Source organism: Ixodes scapularis, unplaced genomic scaffold (assembly GCF_016920785.2).
Source record: "Ixodes scapularis isolate PalLabHiFi unplaced genomic scaffold, ASM1692078v2 PGA_scaffold1__304_contigs__length_218370807, whole genome shotgun sequence".
Classification (NCBI taxonomy): domain Eukaryota; kingdom Metazoa; phylum Arthropoda; class Arachnida; order Ixodida; family Ixodidae; genus Ixodes; species Ixodes scapularis.
The window spans coordinates 121,013,914-121,035,291 of NW_024609846.1; the positions used below are offsets into that span (position 1 = coordinate 121,013,914).

A 21,378-nucleotide genomic window follows, 5' to 3' on the forward strand; every position below is an offset into this window, starting at 1 on the left:
AATTTGGAATATGCTCAGGAAATCGTGTTAGAAGGGTGTAGGCACTCGTCGCAACACCCCCCGTTCATAACGTGTAGAAAGGGTGTGATGGACTTATATGATTTCAAGGGGTCGGAGTTAATCACGTCGAAGAAACCCTTGTCTACGAGAGGAACCGGTAAAGACATCGTGACATCGATTGATCGTCATCGCGGTATAGCAGTATGTGCCCCAAATCGAGGAGCTAGCTATGGAGTGAGTCGGAAAAAAAATGTCGCCTGCATCAGCAAGCTCGAATTTTTATCTAATATGCGCTTTAAGCGGTGGATTTTATACTTTGTGCAATACCAAGACGTAGCTCAAATTGCTTGGAATTATGTAGCGATGCATCGGTCCGGCGTCCCGTCAAAACTTCAGGACATCAACGAGAACGTGCAAGAATGCGCGTCACATTAATCTTACACAAATCCGCTTTCCCCTTTGTTCGGTCAATATCATTGTCATCGACGCCGTTTTTCTTCACGCCAGAGGAGAGGCCATTTATTCCTACCGGTTTTTGCCCGAACACCCGGCGCAAATGACGATGAGCAGTGGTTTATGCTTTGGTCCCCGGTCAAGTGGTTAACGGACGTCCACACACTTTTCATTCACACGGTGTGAGACAGGCGTAATGTTGATACTGTCGATTACACCCATGATTTTATAACCGTTCATGTTTATTGCTTTGATGAAACGGTTGCGGAGGTACGGCAGTACCAACATCGAATATAATTAATCGCCACACAAAGGCGCGTATGATTAGGAAGTGCTAGAGAATGTTTTTTGTAACTCCGATCGAACTCTTCGTCCGAGAGGAGCCGAAAATTACGTGTCGCGCGTGCATCAGTTTTACCAGTTCAACTTCGATTTAAAAAATCACCTCCGCTCGCAAAAGGTGACCGAAGACGTGTAAATATACAGCCCAGGCAACACACCGTATGTCGCCGATATTGGATCTATTCGAAAAGATTGTGCCCACACCATTTTGGTTTAGCCAAAATTTAACGAATGGGATGAGTCGCGCCAACGATATCCTGACATAACGTACGCGACGCCGTTTTTAGTTGAGTGTTGAGAGTATCCTGCGTGAATCGGCTATGCCGGAGAGGTATTTCTATTTCTTTGCCGCCTAAAATACGACGTTAAAAATAAAAAAGATTAGCCAAAACGGAATCTGCTTGCTTTTAGCCCGTGAAGTCTTTCTCGGGAAAAAAGCGAGCAAATTCCGCTTTGCTTAATATTTTTATTCATTTTCTTTTTAACTGCGCTGAAGCTTGGAACAAACAGTGGCGCCTTTTCTTGTGTAGCACAAACTCACCTGACCAATAAATACACTTCCAAGCACATGAAGAAAAAAGGAAAGAGAAAGAAGGAATTCAAACGCATAAACAAGACTACGATCAACGAGTTCTACCCAGAATGCATAAGCCACTCCCCGGCTCTACACTTTTCGAAAGGGAACCGCCACTCGAACAACAACAACTTCAAGGTCCCACATGCAAGGCGACCCTCCCTGTGCACCCCAGGAGGCAGCAGAGGGAGATTAGCAGCTTTGTCCACCCCCCTTTGACCTCTTCTTCTGATAAGCCTCCCCACTTTCTTTTGTGTCCGTGTGGCTGTGAGCGAGTGCGAAGGCCGCTTCTAGTGAATCAGAGGTGTGGAACGAAACACGTGACCGCTCTCCGTAGGACAAAAACGCTTGGACGAACATTTGTCACCCGACTCGCTCTGACGCGCTGATGGCTTACTGGGGTCATAGCCTTCGCCGTTTGCCAGTTTATGGTGAGTTGTAGGGACCACGGGAATCCGGTTTCCAAAAAGCGTCCGTCAGTGTTCTCTTTTTCGTGCAAGGAGGTCCTGACGAGTTCCATTTCGCGACCGTGGTTTTTCGTTGTGAACGGCCGGAATACATCTATGCCAATTTTTTCATCTATTGGCCATTTATTTCGTCGGAGTCTATGGAATTATTGTGCTGTGTTTGTTGGACGAGTTTCGACAAAGAGCTGCTCATCGGCGGACGCGAGACTTCCGTTGAATGTGATCGACCGCCTTCCTCCTCGATATTGTGTTTGCGGTGTTTCGTGCTGCCCGAATCGGATTGTGCATCTATCGCGACAGAGGGCTGCTCATCGGTGACCGCGAGGCTTCCGTTGAATGTGAGCGACCGTTTTCATCCCCGGCATTGTGTTTGCGAATTGTTCTGTGTTGCCCGATTCGGATTATGCATCTATCACGGATTACATGAGATCGCTCTCTTATTTGTAAGTACTTTGCAAGCATGCTTAAAAACATGAACTGCCGCTTGCGTCCCAAGTAACGTCCCGTCGTTCCGCCTTTCCAAGCCGGTCGAGTTTTGCTTACGTCACCAGTGCTAGAAAGAATAAATGTCGCAAGCAGGGTTCTCCCCAGGAATTTCTGAGAGTTGGACATTACCGGGGGGGGGGGGGGGGGGGGGGTTAGAAAGTAACACCCCTTTTTAGGGTGTTAGACATTAATCACACCCCTTTTTAGGGCGTTAGAAATCACACCCATGTCTAAGGGTGTTAGAACAAACACCTTTATTCTAGGGTGTGAGCATATCACACCCCTTTTTTAGGGTGTCCGAAAATCACACCCCTTGTTAAGTGTTAAGTGTTAAGGTGTTAAGACTTACACCCATTTCCTAGGGTGTTCTGTTACACGATTAAGGGTGCTCCCCATAGGACAAGCCATTTACACCAATAAGGGTGTTAAAATTTTAAGTGTGTGCTCATCCAGATCGAAACAGGCAGGGGTGGGGCTGAGCTTCAGGCACTGTTAGAGTTCGGCTATTCTCATTACCCCAGTGGTTGGCCACCAGCCACTACTACACACTAAACATTCTAACACCCATAATCGTGTAAAAAGGGTGTAGGAAGGGTGTAGGTTAGGAAAAACACCCTTTTTACACACTTTTTACACGATTTCTGAATATCGGTTGGTGTAAAAAGGGTGTGCTGACGTTTTACGCCCTTTACACGCCCTCTTTACGCCCCACTTGCAGCGATGGTGTCTGAAATCGTGTAGAAAGGGTGTATGGGCGAATTTTACGCCCTTCATCCACACGGTGTGAAACGGGCGTAATGGTGATGCTGTCAAATACACCCATGATTTCTTGGCCGTTCATATTTATTGCTTTGGTGAAACTGTTGTTGATGTACGGCGGTACAAACATCGAGTATAATTAATCGCCACACGGAGTCGCGTATGATTAGGAAGTGCTAGAGACTCTTCGTCCGACACGAGCCTAAAATTACGTTTCGGGCGTGCATCAGTTTTATCGGTTCAACCTTGATTATAAAAAAAAAAAAACATCTCCGCTCGCAAAAAAAAAAAGAATGAAGACGTGTAAATATACAACCTAGGCAGCACACACTATTGCGCTGCTATGGAATTAAATCGGAAAGATTGTGCCGATATTATTTTGGTCTAGCCCAGGGGTGGCCAGGCCGACCAGGCCTAAGAGCCGCAAACAGAACCACGTAACTTTTAAGAACCACAAGGGGGGGGGGGGGGGGCGGCAAGTTTAAATTTTGTTCAGAGTCTGTCTGTATGTATGAGTGCACAAGGCTGTACGACAGTACGTATGACGGTACAAAGCTGGCAAACCGCGAGCCGTACTTCATTCTGCCTGAAATTCCTTCTTTTTTTTCCTGGGGAAATGCGGGAAAGGGGGGGGGGGGGGTCCCTTACGAGGGATCCGCGAGCCGCACTTGGACCAGCAAAGAGCCGGATGCGGCTCGCGAGCCGCGGTTTGGCCACCCCTGGTCTAGCCAATATCTGAAAAATGGGATGGGTCGCGCCGACGCTATCCTGACATACCGTACGTGGCGCCGTTTTTGGTTGACTGTCAAGAGTGTCCTGTGTGAATCGGCTATGCCGGCGAGGTATTTCTATTTCTTGACTGTCTAAAATCCGACGTTAAAAAACAATACAAAGCAAGATTAAGTGAAATAGAATCTGCTTACTTTTAACCTGAGAAAGACTTTTTAAGCTGAAGACTTGAACAAACTGTGGCGCCCTCATTTCGGATATTACAAACTCACCTGACTGGGTTTCGCACTACTTATAGCACCTTCACTGATACTTTATTTTGGAGTGTAGCTCTGAAGAAACAATGTCGCAAGACAATCGAAAGTGCCGGATTAATGACGCCCCCAGGGACGCGACTCTTATCTCTGCGTAATGACACCAAAATATCTAGCTTTCCGACGCTTTTTTTTTCGGTTTTTCTTTGGTACACGTGACACCGCGTCTTCAGCGGCGTTAAAAATGTTTTTTCGTATTTATCTTGTGATCTCGCGGTCCGTACCAGATCATGCGCGTCTACAGGAGTGGCCGTTTGAGACGCTCAAGGTTGTACTACGCAAAGCAAGCCCTAGCGAGTCCGATTTCGCGACCTTCCCTGGGCAGGGCAGGTGGCAATACAAAGCAGCAGAGGGAGATTAGCGGCTTTGTCCAACCCCCTTTGACCTCGTCTTCTGATAAGCCTCGAAACCTTCTTTTGTGTCTTCGTGTTGCTGTGAGCGAGTGCGAAGGCCACTTCTAGCAAATCAGAGGGGTGGCGCAAAACACATGATCGCTCTCCGTAGGGCAAGGACGCTTGGACGAAAATTTGTCACGTGATTCGCTCTGCCGCGCTGATGGGCTACTGGGGCCGTAGTCTTTGCCGTATGCCAAGTTATGATGAGTTGTAGGGGCCACGTAGGTTCGGTTTACAAAAAGGGGGGCGCCCGTCAGTGTATTCCTGTTTTTCGTGCGGTTAAGTCGCAGCCGTGACTTTTCGTCGTGAACGGCCGGAATACATCCATGCCAAGTTTTCAGAAATGATCGTTTATTTCGTCGGAGTCCATGGAATTATTGTGCTGTATTTGTTGGACGCATTTCGACAAAGAGCTGCTCATCGGCGGCCGCGAGACTTCCGTTGAATGTGATCGACCGCCTTCAACCTCGGCATTGTGTTTGCGTTGTTTTGTGCTGCCCGAATCGGATTACGCATCTATCACGACAGAGAGGTGCTCATCGGCGACCGCGAAACTTCCGCTGAATGTGAGAGGCCGCTTCATCCTCGACATTGTGTTTGTGGATAGTTCTGTGCTGCCCGAATCGGATTATGCATCTATCACGGATTACATGAGATCGCTGTTTTATTTGTAAGTACTCTGCAAGCACGCTTCTGATAGTAGTCCAAAGGGGCTATGTTCAACAAATGTTTCATTTCTCCTGAAAAGAAAAGGAAGTGACGGAAGCGACGATATCGCGTTTGATTGGTTGGAAGGTCAAAAGGCGAAAATAGGTAACTTTCGTCATTTGAACCTCTAACCAATCAAACGCGATATCGTCACTTCCGCCACTTCCGTTTATTTTTAGGAGTAACGAAACATTTGTCGAACATAGCCTCCCTGCTTCCGTTTCAATCGACCATTTTATGGTTTACAAACATGAACTGCCGCTTGCGTCCCAAGCAACTCCTGGTCGTACCGTCTTTGCAAGCTTGTCAGTTTTGTCCACGTCACCAGTGCAAGGAAGCATAAACGTCACAAGAAAAGTACAGTTGGAGATTCAACTAGGGCCTTCGGTTGTACAATTTGAAGGGGTTATGAAGCAATGTCCGGTTGAAATACTCATGACCTTACACGCACGGACCGCCACTGGTTTAGAAGCGTCTCGGTCGTGGTGGAATTGCGAGGATAAAAGAGAACTATTTCTTTCAGTCTTGCCTTCGCCAAGTTTGATGTCGTGCGTGTGAACGTAGTTTTGCCCTTTGGCACGCTTGTAATTGCACGCACTTGCCCGCATAAGCAGAGACATGGCTGCGGCCAGATGACCTGCTTGCAATCGTCTATAGAGAATTTTGTAGAACCTGTTAGAACCTTGATTAAAAAATAAAAAGTGAACCAGGCATTTGCAGTCATTTTCTCGTGCACTCTTTTGGGTGTTGGTAATCGTGTCTTTTTTATTTCCCTTTCTGGCGGTGATACACACAATTTAGAGGGCGTACTGCGCAGACATAACGCCATAATAAAAAGGTGTACAGTGGAATCACACTCTAATTGAAAGGTGTTCGGAATAACGCCGTCCTTTAAGGGTGTTAGGGAAAAACACCCTATTTTAGGGGCGTTAGGAATAACGCCCTTTGTTTAGGGCGTTTTGCTACACCCAAATGGGTGTTAGTTATAGGACAAGCCATTTACACCCACAAGGGTGTTATGATGTTAAGTGTGTACCCGAGTGTCCGCCGAGGCATTGCTTGTTAAGGTGTATCCACACGACGGACCAAATTGCTCTTTTGGTCCGCGGGCCGCGCATCATGTGATCTTACGTCACCGGTTTTTGAGGTCCGCCGGCGGTCCGCGGCCCGCGCTTGTGAGAAATGCCAAGCGACTTTTCTCGCCCGGACCTTGGCGGCGGACCGCGGCGTTTTTAGTATAATTGAAGCGCTAAGTCTGGCAACAAGCTGACTTTTGTCGTTTGGATTGGAATTCAAATCCAAAGTCGTTTTCTTTTGGCGCCAACTGTGGAAGACGAAGAAGACGAGCCTTTTGTTGTGCGACGATGCAACTTTTTACTTCATCGCGCTCATGGAGCAATTCCCCGCTCCGTGGGACAATAGTCGCGACGACTACCCAAATAATCATCTAAAGATGTCCCCATGCCTTTTTCGGTTCCCTTACATCGTCCTCGTCCTCAATATTCAACGCCAGGGCCACCGCGGCCAAACGTCTGTTTCGTTCAACCTCCATCTTGGCTCCTTACAAATAGCCTCAAAGCAGCTCGCTGCATGCGTTTGGCGGAGCTGTGGGGTCGAGGGTTTGACCGGCCCGTTCACTCTGTCGTCTGCTCTTTTGGTCCCCCGTGGGGATGCTCATTGCAGCCGGGCGGCCCGCGGACCGCGCATCACGTGATCAATCGGTCCGCGGCCCGGTCCGTCGTGTGGATACACCTTTACAGAGCCGAAGTCGAGTGCTCACGCAGTTCTTGCGTCCAATCCATGAGCCGCGCTCGACTGTCGTGAGACACTGTGGTTTCAGTCCCACAATTAACGTCATTAAGCTTTGCCAAGGCAAGACTGAAAGAAATAGTCCCCTTTTATTCCCGCAATTTCACCGCGACCAAGAAGCTTCTGAGTCAGTGGCGGTCCGTGCGAGTATACTTAGGCCAGACCAGGACCAGTACGCCTCTGCAAAGTCATGAACATTTAGACCCGATGTCGTTTCATGGCCCTTTTAAACCAGAACTTTCCAGGATGCTTCACCCACCGACGTGATGCCGTGTTTTTAGGCTTTTCATCTCATTTTCAAACAAAAAAATTTGCATATTTTAGTTTTTCTCTTTTCCCGTCTGGCATTTCCCTTTCATTCAACATTTTTTATCCCTCTCATTCCACGATTTGTAGATGCCTTTGGAAAAGGGGATTCTGTTTTATTCTTGCTGTTGCTAGTTGAAAGATGTCATGATCTGTACTCCGTCCTATTTGTTTATTCTTTCGTGTGCCAAATCTCGCCATGATTTGGTCCCCACCACCTCCATAAAATTTTAGCAATGAAAATAGATAATAGCGTCAAGATTCCGAACATTACTTTTTTTTTTTTTTTTTTTTTTTTTTTTCACACGCGTTGTGCATTATATTTTGACAAGACTTAAAATATTTGGGTGAGGGGACGTAATGCAGCAATTATTTGAAAACGCCGTCCGACGGGCTTAAAACTATCTTTGATTAGTTTCTTTTTTTTTATTTTTTTTATAGAAAAATCGGCCTGATATAAACGTAATATATTTTTTTTTTCTTTTGCGTGCCTATTAGAGCTTGTAGTATGAGTAATCATTCTAGATAGACAACCTCAAAATCCACTTGAGTGCCCCTTTAAATCTTCTTGCAATGCACCTTGTATTCCTTCCAAAACCGGAATTTAACGTGCTTTTGCGAAATACTGCCGTGTGAAATGTTCGCTTACGGGGGCGCTTACGCGGAAACACGTCACAAACTCTGAAATGCAAATAATAATAATAATAACAAAAGGCTTCTTTTTTTAGATTTACATAGAAGGGGATACACTTCGCTTCTCTGAGCGGCGGCGATGCATGAAGGGGCGCGCAGCAATATCGCGGAAGAAAAACGCTCGCCCGGTTGCTTGCCTTGACAAACCGACATGGCGGCATAATTTGCCGCGATACTCCGTCTCACCATACGATGGACGAGGGCCCGAAGACTGGTGGGCGAAGCACTACCTCAGAGAAGCTTCCTTCCGCATTGCGAAAGAGTGCGCGAGAGAAATTCCGATACGCAGAGTACGAAGAGCATTAATGTTACGCGTGTGGTTCTCTGATGTGATAGCGCGCTATTTTATATTGGTGAGGTAAAGGTACATGGTATTTAGTTTCATAAACATACATGGCCATATTTTGTAAATATGTCAACTGTTTGGAGAAGTTGGAGGGCTCGGTCGCAGGCAACACTGACATAAAGTCGTTTCGCCTTAGCCGTAACAATCCAATCCAATCTTTGCGTACGTAAAACGCAAATATTGGATTCCGTACGTGGTCCGTACATACGCTCCCGTGTCGAACACCCGACACGATTCATCTTTATTTCTTAGTGGCCACTGGTTCCGATCATGGGTTCTCTTCGCCCCATCGCTTCCAGACGGTATTTAATCCCTTCAGTATATATAGTCTTCAGCAGCAGACGGAGCCGCCGCGAGGGCTCGATAAGCAGACGAAAAAACTCGTCTCCGCACGACACGTCTTGGCGCTCTGATACGTACGACGGAGCAAATATACCACGAGGTATCTAACAGGCTCGTGATTGGACCCGGCGGACCAGTTGCATTGGGCTTTTTTAGTCCATTGCAGGATGAGACGGAGTATAGATGCATTGTCATCAGACTCTGACCAAAATGCTTTGTTTTTGCTCCTGAAGGGCAGCTGGTGGTGGAAGGAGCAGCTGCTCCGTGCACGAAAAACACATCGGACAATTTTAATCGGGCTAGGATTGTACCTCGCAGTTTTTGTTGCGAAGCGTCAAACACCCGCGTAAATCGCCGTCATACTGGCGTCATGCAACAGACGCCCGTTTCAGAGGGCGCTTCAATCCCATCCACGCGTTTCCGTGTCAACGCCAACTTTTTTTTTACCCAATTTTTTTTTTTCTGGTGCACTTAAAATTTTCGGAAAAAAAAATCTAAAATTTTGCTTTAAAATCTCTGCACGAACGTTGAGAGAGGGAGCAACTCGAATCACGAAGAGCGTTTCCAATTTAATGGCGGACGCCCATGGGTGGGCGAAGAAGAAAGCTTGCGGAGACGCTCGCGGACGATGAACGCTTTCGTCTCCTCCTTGCCGCTCGTATTGCGAACGCGACCCATAAACCCACGTGACCCCCGATCGAGCAGTTGGAAACGCTCTGTAACCAAAACGCACTACACGCGCCAGCAACAATATGGCGGCACCCACATGCCGCACTACTGACCTCTATGACAATTGCTGGATCGCGCTTCCCCGCTCCGCAAATGCTGCCACCGTCGGCCATCTTACCACATTCGCTGTGGCGCTGTCAAGCCTAGACAGTTACCATGGTTACCATTTGTAAGTCACGTGACCACAGAGGCAAAGGTCACGTGACTGCAGCCTTGAGAACGCTTCAGGAGATGTGGTAACGGTGGCCGACCGGTGGCCGCAGTCACTAGGTAGCATATACAGCAACTCTAGCAGGTCACGTAATGGGCTCGAAGCGGGGAGGCGCGATCCAGCAGATCAGTGGGCCGCACTCGCAAACATCTACCGGGTGTAACCGATGCTCGCTTGGTTTTTTCCCGTCTCGTCTTTTCAGGCACGCGTGCTTACTTGCGGGTAAAGGTCGGTTCAGACACCTGCGTTTGACTGCGTTAAGACTGCTGGCGTCGAGCTGTTGCTATGGCGACCCTTGCGGCGTGCCGATGGGGAGCCGCTGGGCTGCACGACGCCGTGGGCCGGAGACACTGAGGAGGAGAGGAAGGTCGAAAGCCCTGGGTCGCATTCATCATTTGCCAGCCCGTTGTATTTTAGGAAGGAGCCCGTTTAGTTGTCAACGCGGCTGCTGATCGTCTCTTTCTTTGTGGTCTTTCTCCTTGGGGGCGTTCGGGGAAACAATCCCTCGTCGCTCATACAATGAGCGTCGACTCGCGCCGCAGGACGTCTGCGAGTCTATTTATACCGCCTCGAACTGCCGGTGAAAGAAACAAAAATATCTGCAAAGATTGCATCCTTTTCTTTTTTATTATTATTATTATTGTCATATGTGTCTAGTCGGCTATACTCGTTTTCATCCCAGGGAAAAAAAGAAAAACGTTTTGCGCACTGTTTATACGTCACGCGAAGTAGTTCTCACAGATTTGGTTGTCGGGAGAAGCGATGCTCTTGGCATTTGAAGCGTGTACGTATTGATAAGATATACTTTATCTAAAATGTACCTACATATATTTTAATTCTCTGCATAAAGGAGGAAATTAGTAATATTTCGCAAAGAGCCGTCCTTTTTTTTTATTTTTTTTTTATTACGGTTTTTGAGTTGAAATTCTACATTATTTCTTACCTCTCTGTCTGGGTGATGTGTGCGGCGTATTATCCATTGAGTGATTTTTGTGTGAGTCATTTATGTATGTTTTCGGTGCGAATACATAAAAAAAAAAATTAAAACAGTCTAAAAATGACCCCCCCCCCCCCTTTCCCAAAACCAGAAAAAAAAAAGAATTTTGGAAAAGCTTTTTACAAATTTGCGCTTAATTTTTTTTCCTTTGTTTGTGTCCCTTGACAAGCTCTTTTTTTCTTTTTTTGAAGACGAGCACGTAGTTGCTGTTGCTGTTTCTCGAACTCAGTGTCTCACAAGGCGTACAAAATCAGCTTACTGGTATCCGTGAGTTTGTGCTCATGGGTTAGTGAGTGTAGTGAAGGACTGATGCTGAGTGCGGCCGTGAAAGTGAGCGTGTTTTATTTTGTGTTTTAAACCCTTCTATCCAAAAAAAAAAAAAAAAAATGAAAATATTTTATTTTGTACTATAGTTGATAGTGACTTCCGGCAGGTTAGACTTAAAATGATGTCCTCTGTCTGTTAGTGACGCTCACTCGTGGCAATGGTTACTACCATAGTATATTTCGTATGCTTTTTTTTTCGTTTAATGAAGTTTGCCATCAATGAGTCAAGGCTATCTGGAATGCCGAGGGAGGCTTTCGATGCGGACCTGAAATGTATTGCAGCCTGCAGGAAGAGGCCACCGTTCTGTAGATTGGCGCACCAATATTGTTGGGGCCGATGGTTCTATGTATCTCGTCCAATTCAAATATATATAATAAAGGAAAAAAAAGAAAAGAAAGAAAGGATTGCAGGTGTGGCATTGTAGCCAATGGTCCTATTTATACATCTTGTCCAATTAAAAAAAACAAAAAAAAAACTGAGGGGTGTGGCGTAGTATTTGGAGGATTCTAAGCTTAGATAAGGTTCCAGCGAACCCTGACTATCGAGAGATTTCAGGCGAATCTCAGCCACGCTGTGACACGTCTTTCAGCTCTGAGACTTCTTTCGACTCGAGCACGACTGATACAGATGAACCCATGTTCTCAGTACTCGAAACACGTACGGGGTGGTGCGAGCCTGTCATTCTCCTGTCCTATTATAGATTGTCGCTGGCATGAAAATGAAATTCGGTTATTCCTAACCCCCCTCCCCCCCGCCTTCTCCTCCTTTCTTCTTTTTTTTTTTTTTTTGTTTAAAGAGGTTGTTACATTTGTGTTTTCTTTCTTTATATCGACCTTTCGTTCCATTCGGGGGCCGCGAGATTAGTTTTATCGAGCTCCCGGTAGCCGCGGTGCCACGTGACCACTTGAGTGAGTGTGTACACACATCGGAGCTGTGCAGACAACGGGTGGGGCTCTTTGGAAGAGATTACAAAACGGCAGATCCTGATTGTCGCCCCCTCGTGACCGAGACGCCTATTACTGAAAGCTTGGCGTTCGTATCCCGGGCAAACGAAGACACTTAGCGGTCTGCACTATGTTTAAACGTTACAACCGACCGCAGCGGACGCTAACGCCTCATCATCCAATCTAGCGATATGAACGTATCATCCGACTACACTCGTTCCGCCGAAAAAAAAGTTGTTTTGCGCATGCGCGTCACGTGACACCCAGACGGTATTTGATTGGCTGTGGTGGCTTGCAGCGCCCTCTGCGGCTGGAACGGACTAGATATGCGAGGCGCTGCGTTCGACTTTTCTTTGGTTACTCTTTCTTCTGCACTCTCGACGAGCCTCGCGCACACGGATCGATTGGAACGATATCTACCTTCGATCGTCGCCCACCGATCGATCGCACGTTGTCGTTCGCGACAAGCGGTGGCTAAAGCGCGGGCCGCCCTCGCTACACAGTTGCCGGTTTAAGCGACGTGACGTGCGAGGCGCGCGTGGTCGCGGGCGATCTGTAAAAGTCGTGAGGCGTGATCGCCTGTCTCTTGCGACCGGTTATCGGTGAACGCGTGGGCGGACATCGTCTGCGTCCATCACCGAAGGACGCTAATTTATTTTTCCGTCTGGCCGTCTTTCTGTCTACACGCGGCTTGCACCTGACGTCGTCGCGCCATGCCGGTGGTCAGTCCTATTTGTCCGTGCCGAGGAAAAAAAAATCGATCGTTTCGAAAAGCGGTACGCGCTAAGGAGCAAAGATATTACAATGAACGACGATGTGACTGACGAATGAATGGATGGATACGAATGAACCCTTTTAGGGGGGGGGGGGGGGGGGGGTCGCTTGCGCCACCTAGCCAGAGTGACGTCAGTGCACCGTCGCGCCCCTAGCGGGTGAGTTGAGAACTATACAGAAACTGGGGACAGACCATGCTGGAGACAACGTAAATTATTTCTTCGTGCTGCTGCGACCAGAGGTCGGCATTTAGGTCGCCCTCACCTACCTCAGCCCCTCATTCGCCCTCACCGCTACACTCACCCTCACAGTCACGCTCATCTTCAGCACTTCCCTCACCCTCACTGAACCTCACGCACTCACGGTCCTCACGTCCCTCACGACCTCACGCTCCTCACTCACCCTCACACTCATGCATTTCGGGGTTGAGAAGCTCACTCAGCCTCACCTCACCCGTGAAGATGAGGGTGCGCGAGGGCCCTCATGAGTGAGGCTTGCATAGGTTATGTCTGCGACAACATTCGGCTAGGGCTCGAGTTCCAGCCAAGCTCTAACGCAGCGTCGTCGTTTCCAATCTGCGCCACGCGCTCGTTCGGGGTAGGTAGGGTAAGTAAAGGATTCAGTTCACGAGCCTTGTGTTAACACAGAGCACTGTGGAATACAAACCGGGCAAAGCGCCCCATACAAAATGAGCTCGGTTAACTCAATTAGCTCCCAGTTTTTTTTTTTTTTTTTTTTTTTTTTTTTTTTTGCGATTGAACAGTTTGCCCAAATACTTGATACAGCCGTTTCTCGGCTTCTAGCGACGGCGTTTCTCTTTCGCGAGCGGGTTGGCGAAGCGCCGAGAATCGACGACGCGAGGTGATAACAGGTGCTAATTCGAGCCTGCTCTCTCAGCGTCGCCATCTCCCTCTTTCTTTCTTTTCGCGATCGCTTTATCACTTTGCCTCTTTGCGTGTCCTTATTTTTTTACGCCCACTTACCCCTCCCGCTTCTCTTGCTTGTCGTGTAGAATCTCGAATTCATTTCTTCCTCTTTTTTTTTTTCGTTCTTTGTCTCTTCTATCGTGTACTTGTTGGGTCTTTATCCCGACGCGGCCCTTTTCTTGGCCGACGCTGCGCAGCCGTTGGCCGCCGGCCAGAGCAACTGTTGAACGCGCAGCCACAGAATGGAACGCATCGTCGCTTCCAGAAGATAGCTGCTGCGTCTTTGTGTCTTTGTTTCCGCACCAAAAGGAGAGAGGGCCCCTTCTCTCTCCCTTCCATCCTCCCCGCGCGTGTAAAGCGGTAAAGCAGCTCCGATGGCTTGAAGTGAAGTGAAGAAGACTACTCCGTACCAGGTTCGGCTTTTTCGGACTTCCATCGCAAAGTTGCTCAAAATTCGGCTGAAGTGCGCGTGCGCGGAAATGGACCTTTTTCCAGTAAGCTTCTGCGCCTGCGCTCACCCTCTGCCTTGCTTCCCGCTGTCTCCATTTTCGCAAGCAGCCTCTGCTGCGTAGCGCGATGACAGCGCAGCAAAGGTTGGTTGCACTATCTCTCCACGGAGCGCGGTGCCGCCGGGGCTGAGATGCGCTCCGATAGCAAACCGAAACTTAAAAACCCGTCGATTTTGTGTGGTTTTTCAGAAAGCTGTAAAATGCTTCGCGTGCCTTCTATCGTTCTGCAATTTGTTGAATTAGTATTTTTCGATGATGCTCAGCAATTTCCTAATTTAAAGCGCGCCCTTAAACACAATATAAAAAAGTTAATTACGCAAAAATAATTAACTTAATTGTCCCGGACTTCAATAATTTTCCTAAATGGGCCCCTGGCCCAGGACCAGAACGCCACAAACCTTTTTTTGTTGCGATGAGTAGTTATCGCAGGAGCGATTTGGCCTGCGTTCTATGAAACACCCTGTATATTGCGTATATGTCCGTCCTGTCACTATATGAAAATGACCCCGTCGTGCATCTTTACGACCGGTTAAAAAAAAACAAAAAAACATTGGATACGCAACGAATAAAGTATGTGGGCATGTCTTTTTTTTTTTTTTTTTTTCCTATGCTGGGCAGTTTTTATCGGGCACCTGTCCTCTGACTTCTTCTTATTTTCAGAGATTTCGAGCTTGCGGGTGATGTTTTGAAAGCAGACCAGGCATCTTCGCTCATCATTCATGAGCAGGAAGAATAAAGCGGAACTTATTTATTACAAATCGGACTATATTACGTGGCCTGCAACAAATTTTGATCGTCTGGATGCACAAAGAGTTACTGATCCAGTGTAGCACCATGGAGGGGGACCAGTATTTTTATGGGAATACGGTAAATGTTCAAATAACGTTTTAGTTTTTTTTTTCCCCATTTTAAGAAGGGTGGTGTTTTAGACATTCCCGGTCTCGCAGGTAAATAAACGGTTGGCGGAGAATCGCTATTTACATGTCGCGCAATTAAATAATTTTTCCCGTATAAGAGCGACTCGTGTTAGTTAATTTAAAGTGTTCATCAGAGGATCTGGGGCTCTGCGCTTTGGTAGTACTAGTAACAGTAATGAAAACGAACAGTATAACAAAATATGCAGTAATAACACACATCTAAGAACACGCTGAGGAAATTACGTTAATTTACTTGGGATTTAGGAACGACTCTAAAAGGACTTTTTTTTTTTTTTTTTGGGGGGGGGGGGGGGACGAACGACGGACGGACGACTAGGGTTCAAGCATAGTCTCCTCTATAGACCAACACGCGGCTTTAACGTCACACCTCTGCGGTGGCGCTCTTGTCGACACTGCGCATCCGTAGAAGCTTCACCTCACGCGAATCTGGTTCATGCGTTTGCGCAGTGCCCACACTTAGTCTGGGCAAACGCGGGCTTGTTTGTAGACAGTGTTGGTCTATGCTTCTATGCTGACAAAGACTGACAGATTGCCAGGAGAAGCGGCCGCCGAAATTGAAAAGGTTGAGCGGCAGACAAAGGATGAGAGGAGAGCCACGTGACTGGCGCCCCGCTGCGGCGAGACGCCGAAATAAACACACTCCTCCCGTGCGAACAAGTGTGTTTCGGGTCGTTGCCGCTGCAAAAGCTGTGCGCTGACGTCCAGGTTCCCCGAGAAATGGCTCTTTGATGCTCTGTGCTACCAGATCCTCGCGCTCCAAATTTGCGACCGGGCACGCGCTCTGGCTCCGTCGTCGAACTGCCAGGCTTTGTGAGTATAGGGGAGGCTATGGTGTAAGACGGTAAAGGACTAAACGTGATTCAAAAAGCTTGGAATTCTTCTTGAGGGTGGCGTCCGGCCAACACGTAGTGTGAGCCGATGGCGAAAGTCACTTGTCTTCGTGAGAATATGTGAGTGAATGGCTTCCAACAATAAAACCAAGATCCCGCGCACTAAGCCTTGTTGTAACGCTGAACTTTTGCCTAATGACAGAGGCGCTTGTTTGTGTGCATACGGACACTGTAGAGACGCATAAAAGAAATAAAAAATAAAAGTCATCGTTTAATGTTCAGTTCACTTTTTTTTTTTTTTTTAGCAGCAGCATTTGTATTTTAGAGGAGCTGTGCAACGATTTTAACGTTGAAAGAATTGGCATCTTCTACTTTTGACATTGTTCACCTTGTCACAAAGGACGGAAAACACACCTCCTTCCTTCGAAATGTTGCGATTCCGCCGCGTAATCGCGAGGCAAAAATTAGAACATTCCCCGACCTGCAGCCGCGAGCGGTTGCCATAAGAAACACGCGGCGTGACGTCAATGAGGGGTTTTGTAGAAAAATAGCAAGTTGTGCGAATACCTGCTCGATAAACGGTAACTTTTCTAGAAATCTCGTCGCTCCAATAGAAAGATAAATGCGTCAAAAACCTGGTCTCATCGACAAAACTTTTATTATACGGAGTTTTAGTAGCGCCATCTATCCTAGGTCCACAAAACCGTCAGCTCTATCTGCTACCGCGAAGAGCCGCCAGAAGCCGGAAGGGGAGAAGGACAGAGCCGGATGAGACTTTCCTCCTTTCACCACGTTGTTCGCGCAGCGCCCGCCAGCACGTGGTCACGCGGTCGCGAGCGGGAGAGAGCCTCACCAAAACCTCGCGCCACCCCCATTGACGTCACAGCGCACGTGACTCGGAAGATGGTGAAGGAGTTGAGAGGTGCCGAAAACCCCAGTCTTTGTCCATTTTTAAAATAAAAACTAGGACACGCAGGCAAAACCATTTTTTTTTTTTTTGTGCATTACTTCAGAAAGGTGGAGACACCAACTCCCAAATTATTTAAGCAAAGCACTGAAACTGTTGCACAGCTCCTTGAAGGTCGTTTCAGATCACAGGGGCGAAGCCGTGTCAGTTTGGAGAGCACTAAACTGCGATAAAGTGTATATAAAAAAGAGGAAAGAACCTCTCGTCGAAGAGCCGTTATCCTCTTCTCAGGCGTGTGTGTATCTAGGCGATTAGCGGTTGTCAACGTGATTAGCGAGCGACAAAGATAAGCTCTCGCACGCTGCGGCAACGAAGTCTTGCTCAGAATGGTGAACAGCGCAATGAATTGGGTGGTTTCTCCTTTGTCTTCTGTTTATGGCCCAACGCGCTGTTGACAAACGAGTCCCGGGTGTGCCCACAATTTTTCGTCTGCGGTGTAAACCAGTGTCTCCGCATCTCAAAGGCAGACCGATCTTACGCGGTATAAAGTTTGTAAACACAAACGGCAATTCTTTTTTCGGTATATATATATATATATATATATATCCCAAGATCTTCGCGTTTCCCGTTGAGGTTTCGCGCAAATACTAAATGACCCTGCAGTTCTCCAAAATTGTGCGAAAAATTCGGGTAGAGCAAAAATTAAAGAGAAAAAGTTATGGTTTCTCACAGCTTTCGGTTCTTTCTTAGCTAAACAGATTTGTCTAAAAAAAAAGCCGTGAAAGCTACACTAATGCGGTTTGTGCGGGGGACATAGTATAGGGGCTAACCGTCATTGTCGCTCAACTAATTAACTAAAATATGTGAATTAACATGTGGTTGTAATTAGAAGCTTGCTGAGCGTCATCGAAAACCACAAAATCAGTCAGCATTAAGGCCCGTTCACACTCTTGCAACCGAGTACGACCGAGAGAGACCAGACTGGTTTTTAAGCCTTTTGCAATCTCTTAGGACCAGCTCCGCTGCCGCGCATCCGGTTCTAAGAGGTCTCAAGAAGCTTAAAAACCGGTCTGGTCTCTCTCGGTCGTACTCGGTTGCAAGAGTGTGAACGGGCCTTTAGAAATACTTGGAGGACATGGTAGGCACGGTGGAGCGCTAAGGTCCTGCAGCAGGAGCAAGGCTGGCGGTGCAAAACCACGCTGCACTTTTCTTCTTTCTTTTTTCTTGTAGCTTTAGTTTTGTGTTTGTTGCACCAGTGGTAACTTTAGCGCAGTACTGCTCTTCCCACGCTTTAGTGGTTTTCGATGATGCTCGGCAAGTTTCTAATTAAAACCATATGTAATTTTTTTTCTAATCAAAAAGATAAATAACAGATTTGAGTAATTAGTCGACTTATCATAGCGTTTTGCCCCCTTTATTATGTCCTCCTGACCGCACAGCTCACCTCCAGAAACAACAGTAGTGTAGCTTTCACGGCTTTTTTTAAACACGTATGTTAAAGGGGCACTGACACATCAAAATCATTTTTTTTTTTTTATTATCCGAAACGATTGAAAACGATGCCGGGACATTACCCTCAAAATTCGAAACTTGGAAATTCAGTATTTGTGAAGTAAAAAAAAAAAAAAAAAAAAACAATTTCCAAATGCCGAATTGGAGTTCCCGCGCGATCCGCGCCAGTGGAGTGACGTCAAATTTTGTGGTCTCCTGCGAGTCGACTTTCTTTCGGACCTCCCTTCCACGCTGCAAAGCAAAGCGCCGTTGCCACCGCGACCCGAAGCGAGGAGGGAGAGAAGGGCGCCGGGTGGACCGGGAAAAAACCGGTTTCTTCCCCCGAACCACCGACCATCCTCTGCTCGAGCGCCGCCAAGTTTTCCGAGGGAGGATACAAATCCAGGAAGCGACATCACACCGGACTCTTTTTTTTTTGCAAAAAGAGGGGCCTTAGTGCGGTCGCAATTGCGTTAAAAGACATGTTTTACGATTGCCGTTATTAAATGTTATAGAAAGGTCGCCTACAAAGCTTCTAAATTTCATGATTTTTGACGTCACCATTCAAAAGAAGCAAGGAGTAGAGCAGCGGGGGAAAAAAAATGCCGAAAATAAAAAGGAATTTTTTTTTTTCGCATGCGTTTTTTTTTTGCGTGTTTATGATTACAATTTGCATCGTTTTAGACAACACAAAAAATACGACCTTTGGGGTGTCAGTGCTTCTTTAAGCTTACAAAGAAGCACCCCGCACATAACACTGCAACTGAGGGGTCACCTTGGCGTTTTCCGTGTGGGCCGGGTGTGACGGTTACATCTTCGATTTTCTGTTTCAGTCTGAAGCTCGAGTGCGAGAAGTTGGCCAGCGAAAAGACAGAGATGCAGAGGCACTACGTCATGGTGAGTCGTCGCTCTTCATTTTTTTGCTTTTTTTCGCTTAAGCTCCTAATACATAGATACTACGCAGCAGCGCAAGCTGTGCGCTTCGCACGAGTGGAATCCACCGCCGCGCCTTTTCACGGAAAAAAAAAATAATGGACCTATATTTTGCAAAAAGGCGACACCAAGTGGCGAATGCTCCAGCCACACGCTTGGCGTCTGGGACGGAAGTTGCGCTGCCTTTCCTTCCTCCTGTGCAAACGGTGCAGGAGCGCGGGAGAGGTAGCGCAACTCCCTTTCACCGCGCTAACCGTAGTTCCAGCTTTTGCCGCCGCGTGAGCTGGATGAGCTGCGCAGAACTCTGTTGAAAAAAACCCAATGTCTCCCAAAGGTTTTTTTTTTTTTTTTTTCCTCCTTCTTCTTCTCTAAGAATTATTTTTTCCGAACAAAAATATTTTTTTTCTTTCGCCGTCGGTGGCTTCCACAACACTGAAATCTCATTCCGAATTGGGAAGATGTATAGGGTGGTACAGTCGAATCTGGCTTTGTAAAACGAGCCGAAAGAAATCGGCGCCTGTGCACATTGAATGCTCAAACTTTCACCGAATATGCACTGAGCAGTGAGCACCAGTGGCGTAGCTAGAAATTCTTTTTGAGGGGGGAGTGGGGAATGAGTGAGGAGGTGGCAGGTGGCTGGGACGTTCAAGACTTAAAATGCAAAAAAAGCCCCCCCCCCCCCCCCCCCCCCCCCCCCCCACCGGCGGGCTACGCCACTGCTGAGCACGTCAGTTTTATCGTGTGAAATTTCAAGGCGTATAGTTCTCTTGCTGCAAAAGTAAGAACAACAAACTTGCCAAAGTCAACGTCGGCCGCGTTCCCAGACGACCGAGTTAGCGACGCTATTAACTTGTGGCGCCATCTCCCTTCAGGCGCAGCGAGCAGACAACAGAGTGCGTCGCCCGCTCGCTATGCCTATCGAGAGATGGCGCCACAAGTTAACTGCGTCACGAACCCGACCGCCTACGAACGCGTTCGACGTTGACTTTAGCAAGCTTGTTGCTTTCATTTTTTTTTTTATACAAGAGACTTACATTTGGAAAGTTTACACGGTAAATCTGATCCCCTCAGTGCACATTCGGTAAAAGTTTGAGCTGTCTATGTGTCGGTGCTGATCCTTCCGGCTCGTTTTACAGCGTAAGATCCGCTTGTGCCACCGTAAGTTTTTCACGACGCAAGAAGTCCTTCCTCTGTCTCGAGAGCAACCGCACGAAGGAATAATTTGCAAATTGCTCACCCTTAGCCCTAATAGTATCAAACCGTAATAAAGAGAAAAAAAAAAAAAAAAAAGGAAGGAAGAAAATTTGAAGGCGGAAGAGCGGGTATTGCTTTCGGTCGCAACAAAGTACTGCCTCGATTCTCGCTCAGATTACATTTCGAGGCCGGTATGAGTGAGGAAGAGAACTCGACGAAGCCCTAATAGATTCTGAGCGTGTCGATGGATGCGGAGAACGTGAACAGTGTTTTTGTTTACTGGACCCAGGATGATGCACTGCCGCGTGCAACCAATGGGCCATTGCCAGTTTTTTTCACTGGAGCGTACTAGTACTACACACACAGACACACACGCAGCTTTCGGTGCGTGCCTGAGTGCACATTCGCCATTGTGTGTAAATCCGAAACTTCGCATGCGCGTACGTCAGCAGCGCGGTCGACAGAACACGCTAGCGTAATTGTTTCCTTCTCCACGTACCCCAGTCGTCGGGCGCTGCAAAGTTGCGCCTCCAAGTTGAGGGTTTCGCGCCATCCAAACTCATCGATCCAGTCTGCTCGAGTCCCAAAAAAAAGAAGCCAGGCTGACACGCGCGCTTTTTTTTCCCCTTCCTTTGCAGTACTACGAGATGTCGTACGGGCTGAACGTGGAGATGCACAAACAGGTGAGTGTTTCTTTCCCTCCTCGGCGTTTTGCGGGGCCTCGCCAAGTCGACGCGGTTCCCGCCGGTCTCTCTCTCCGCCATTTCCGGGCCAATGGGGCTTGTCCGCCTGTGGCCCCCCTAATTGGCCGCCGGCGCCGGAGCGGAACGCGGCGCTACGCTCCGTGCACGCGCCGCACGAGTGCCCAAGCGTAGCACGCGCTCTCTCGCTCCACCGCAACGACGACGACGCGCTGGTGCGAACTCTCCGGCGCGCGCGGTGAGG

General features: G+C 47.8%; 1 protein-coding gene across 2 annotated transcripts in view; it reads left to right on the forward strand.

Moving 5' to 3' along the window:
* Positions 1-21,378, forward strand: part of LOC8030507 (transducin-like enhancer protein 4) — a 73,114-nt gene that overhangs the window by 3,214 nt on the left and 48,522 nt on the right. For both annotated transcript variants that reach the window (XM_042290912.1, XM_042290913.1), the window contains exons 2-3: positions 19,140-19,203; positions 21,072-21,116. In XM_042290912.1, the coding sequence (XP_042146846.1) occupies positions 19,183-19,203; positions 21,072-21,116 (66 nt within the window). In that variant the 5' untranslated portion in view covers positions 19,140-19,182. The remainder of the gene's footprint in view (positions 1-19,139; positions 19,204-21,071; positions 21,117-21,378) is intronic.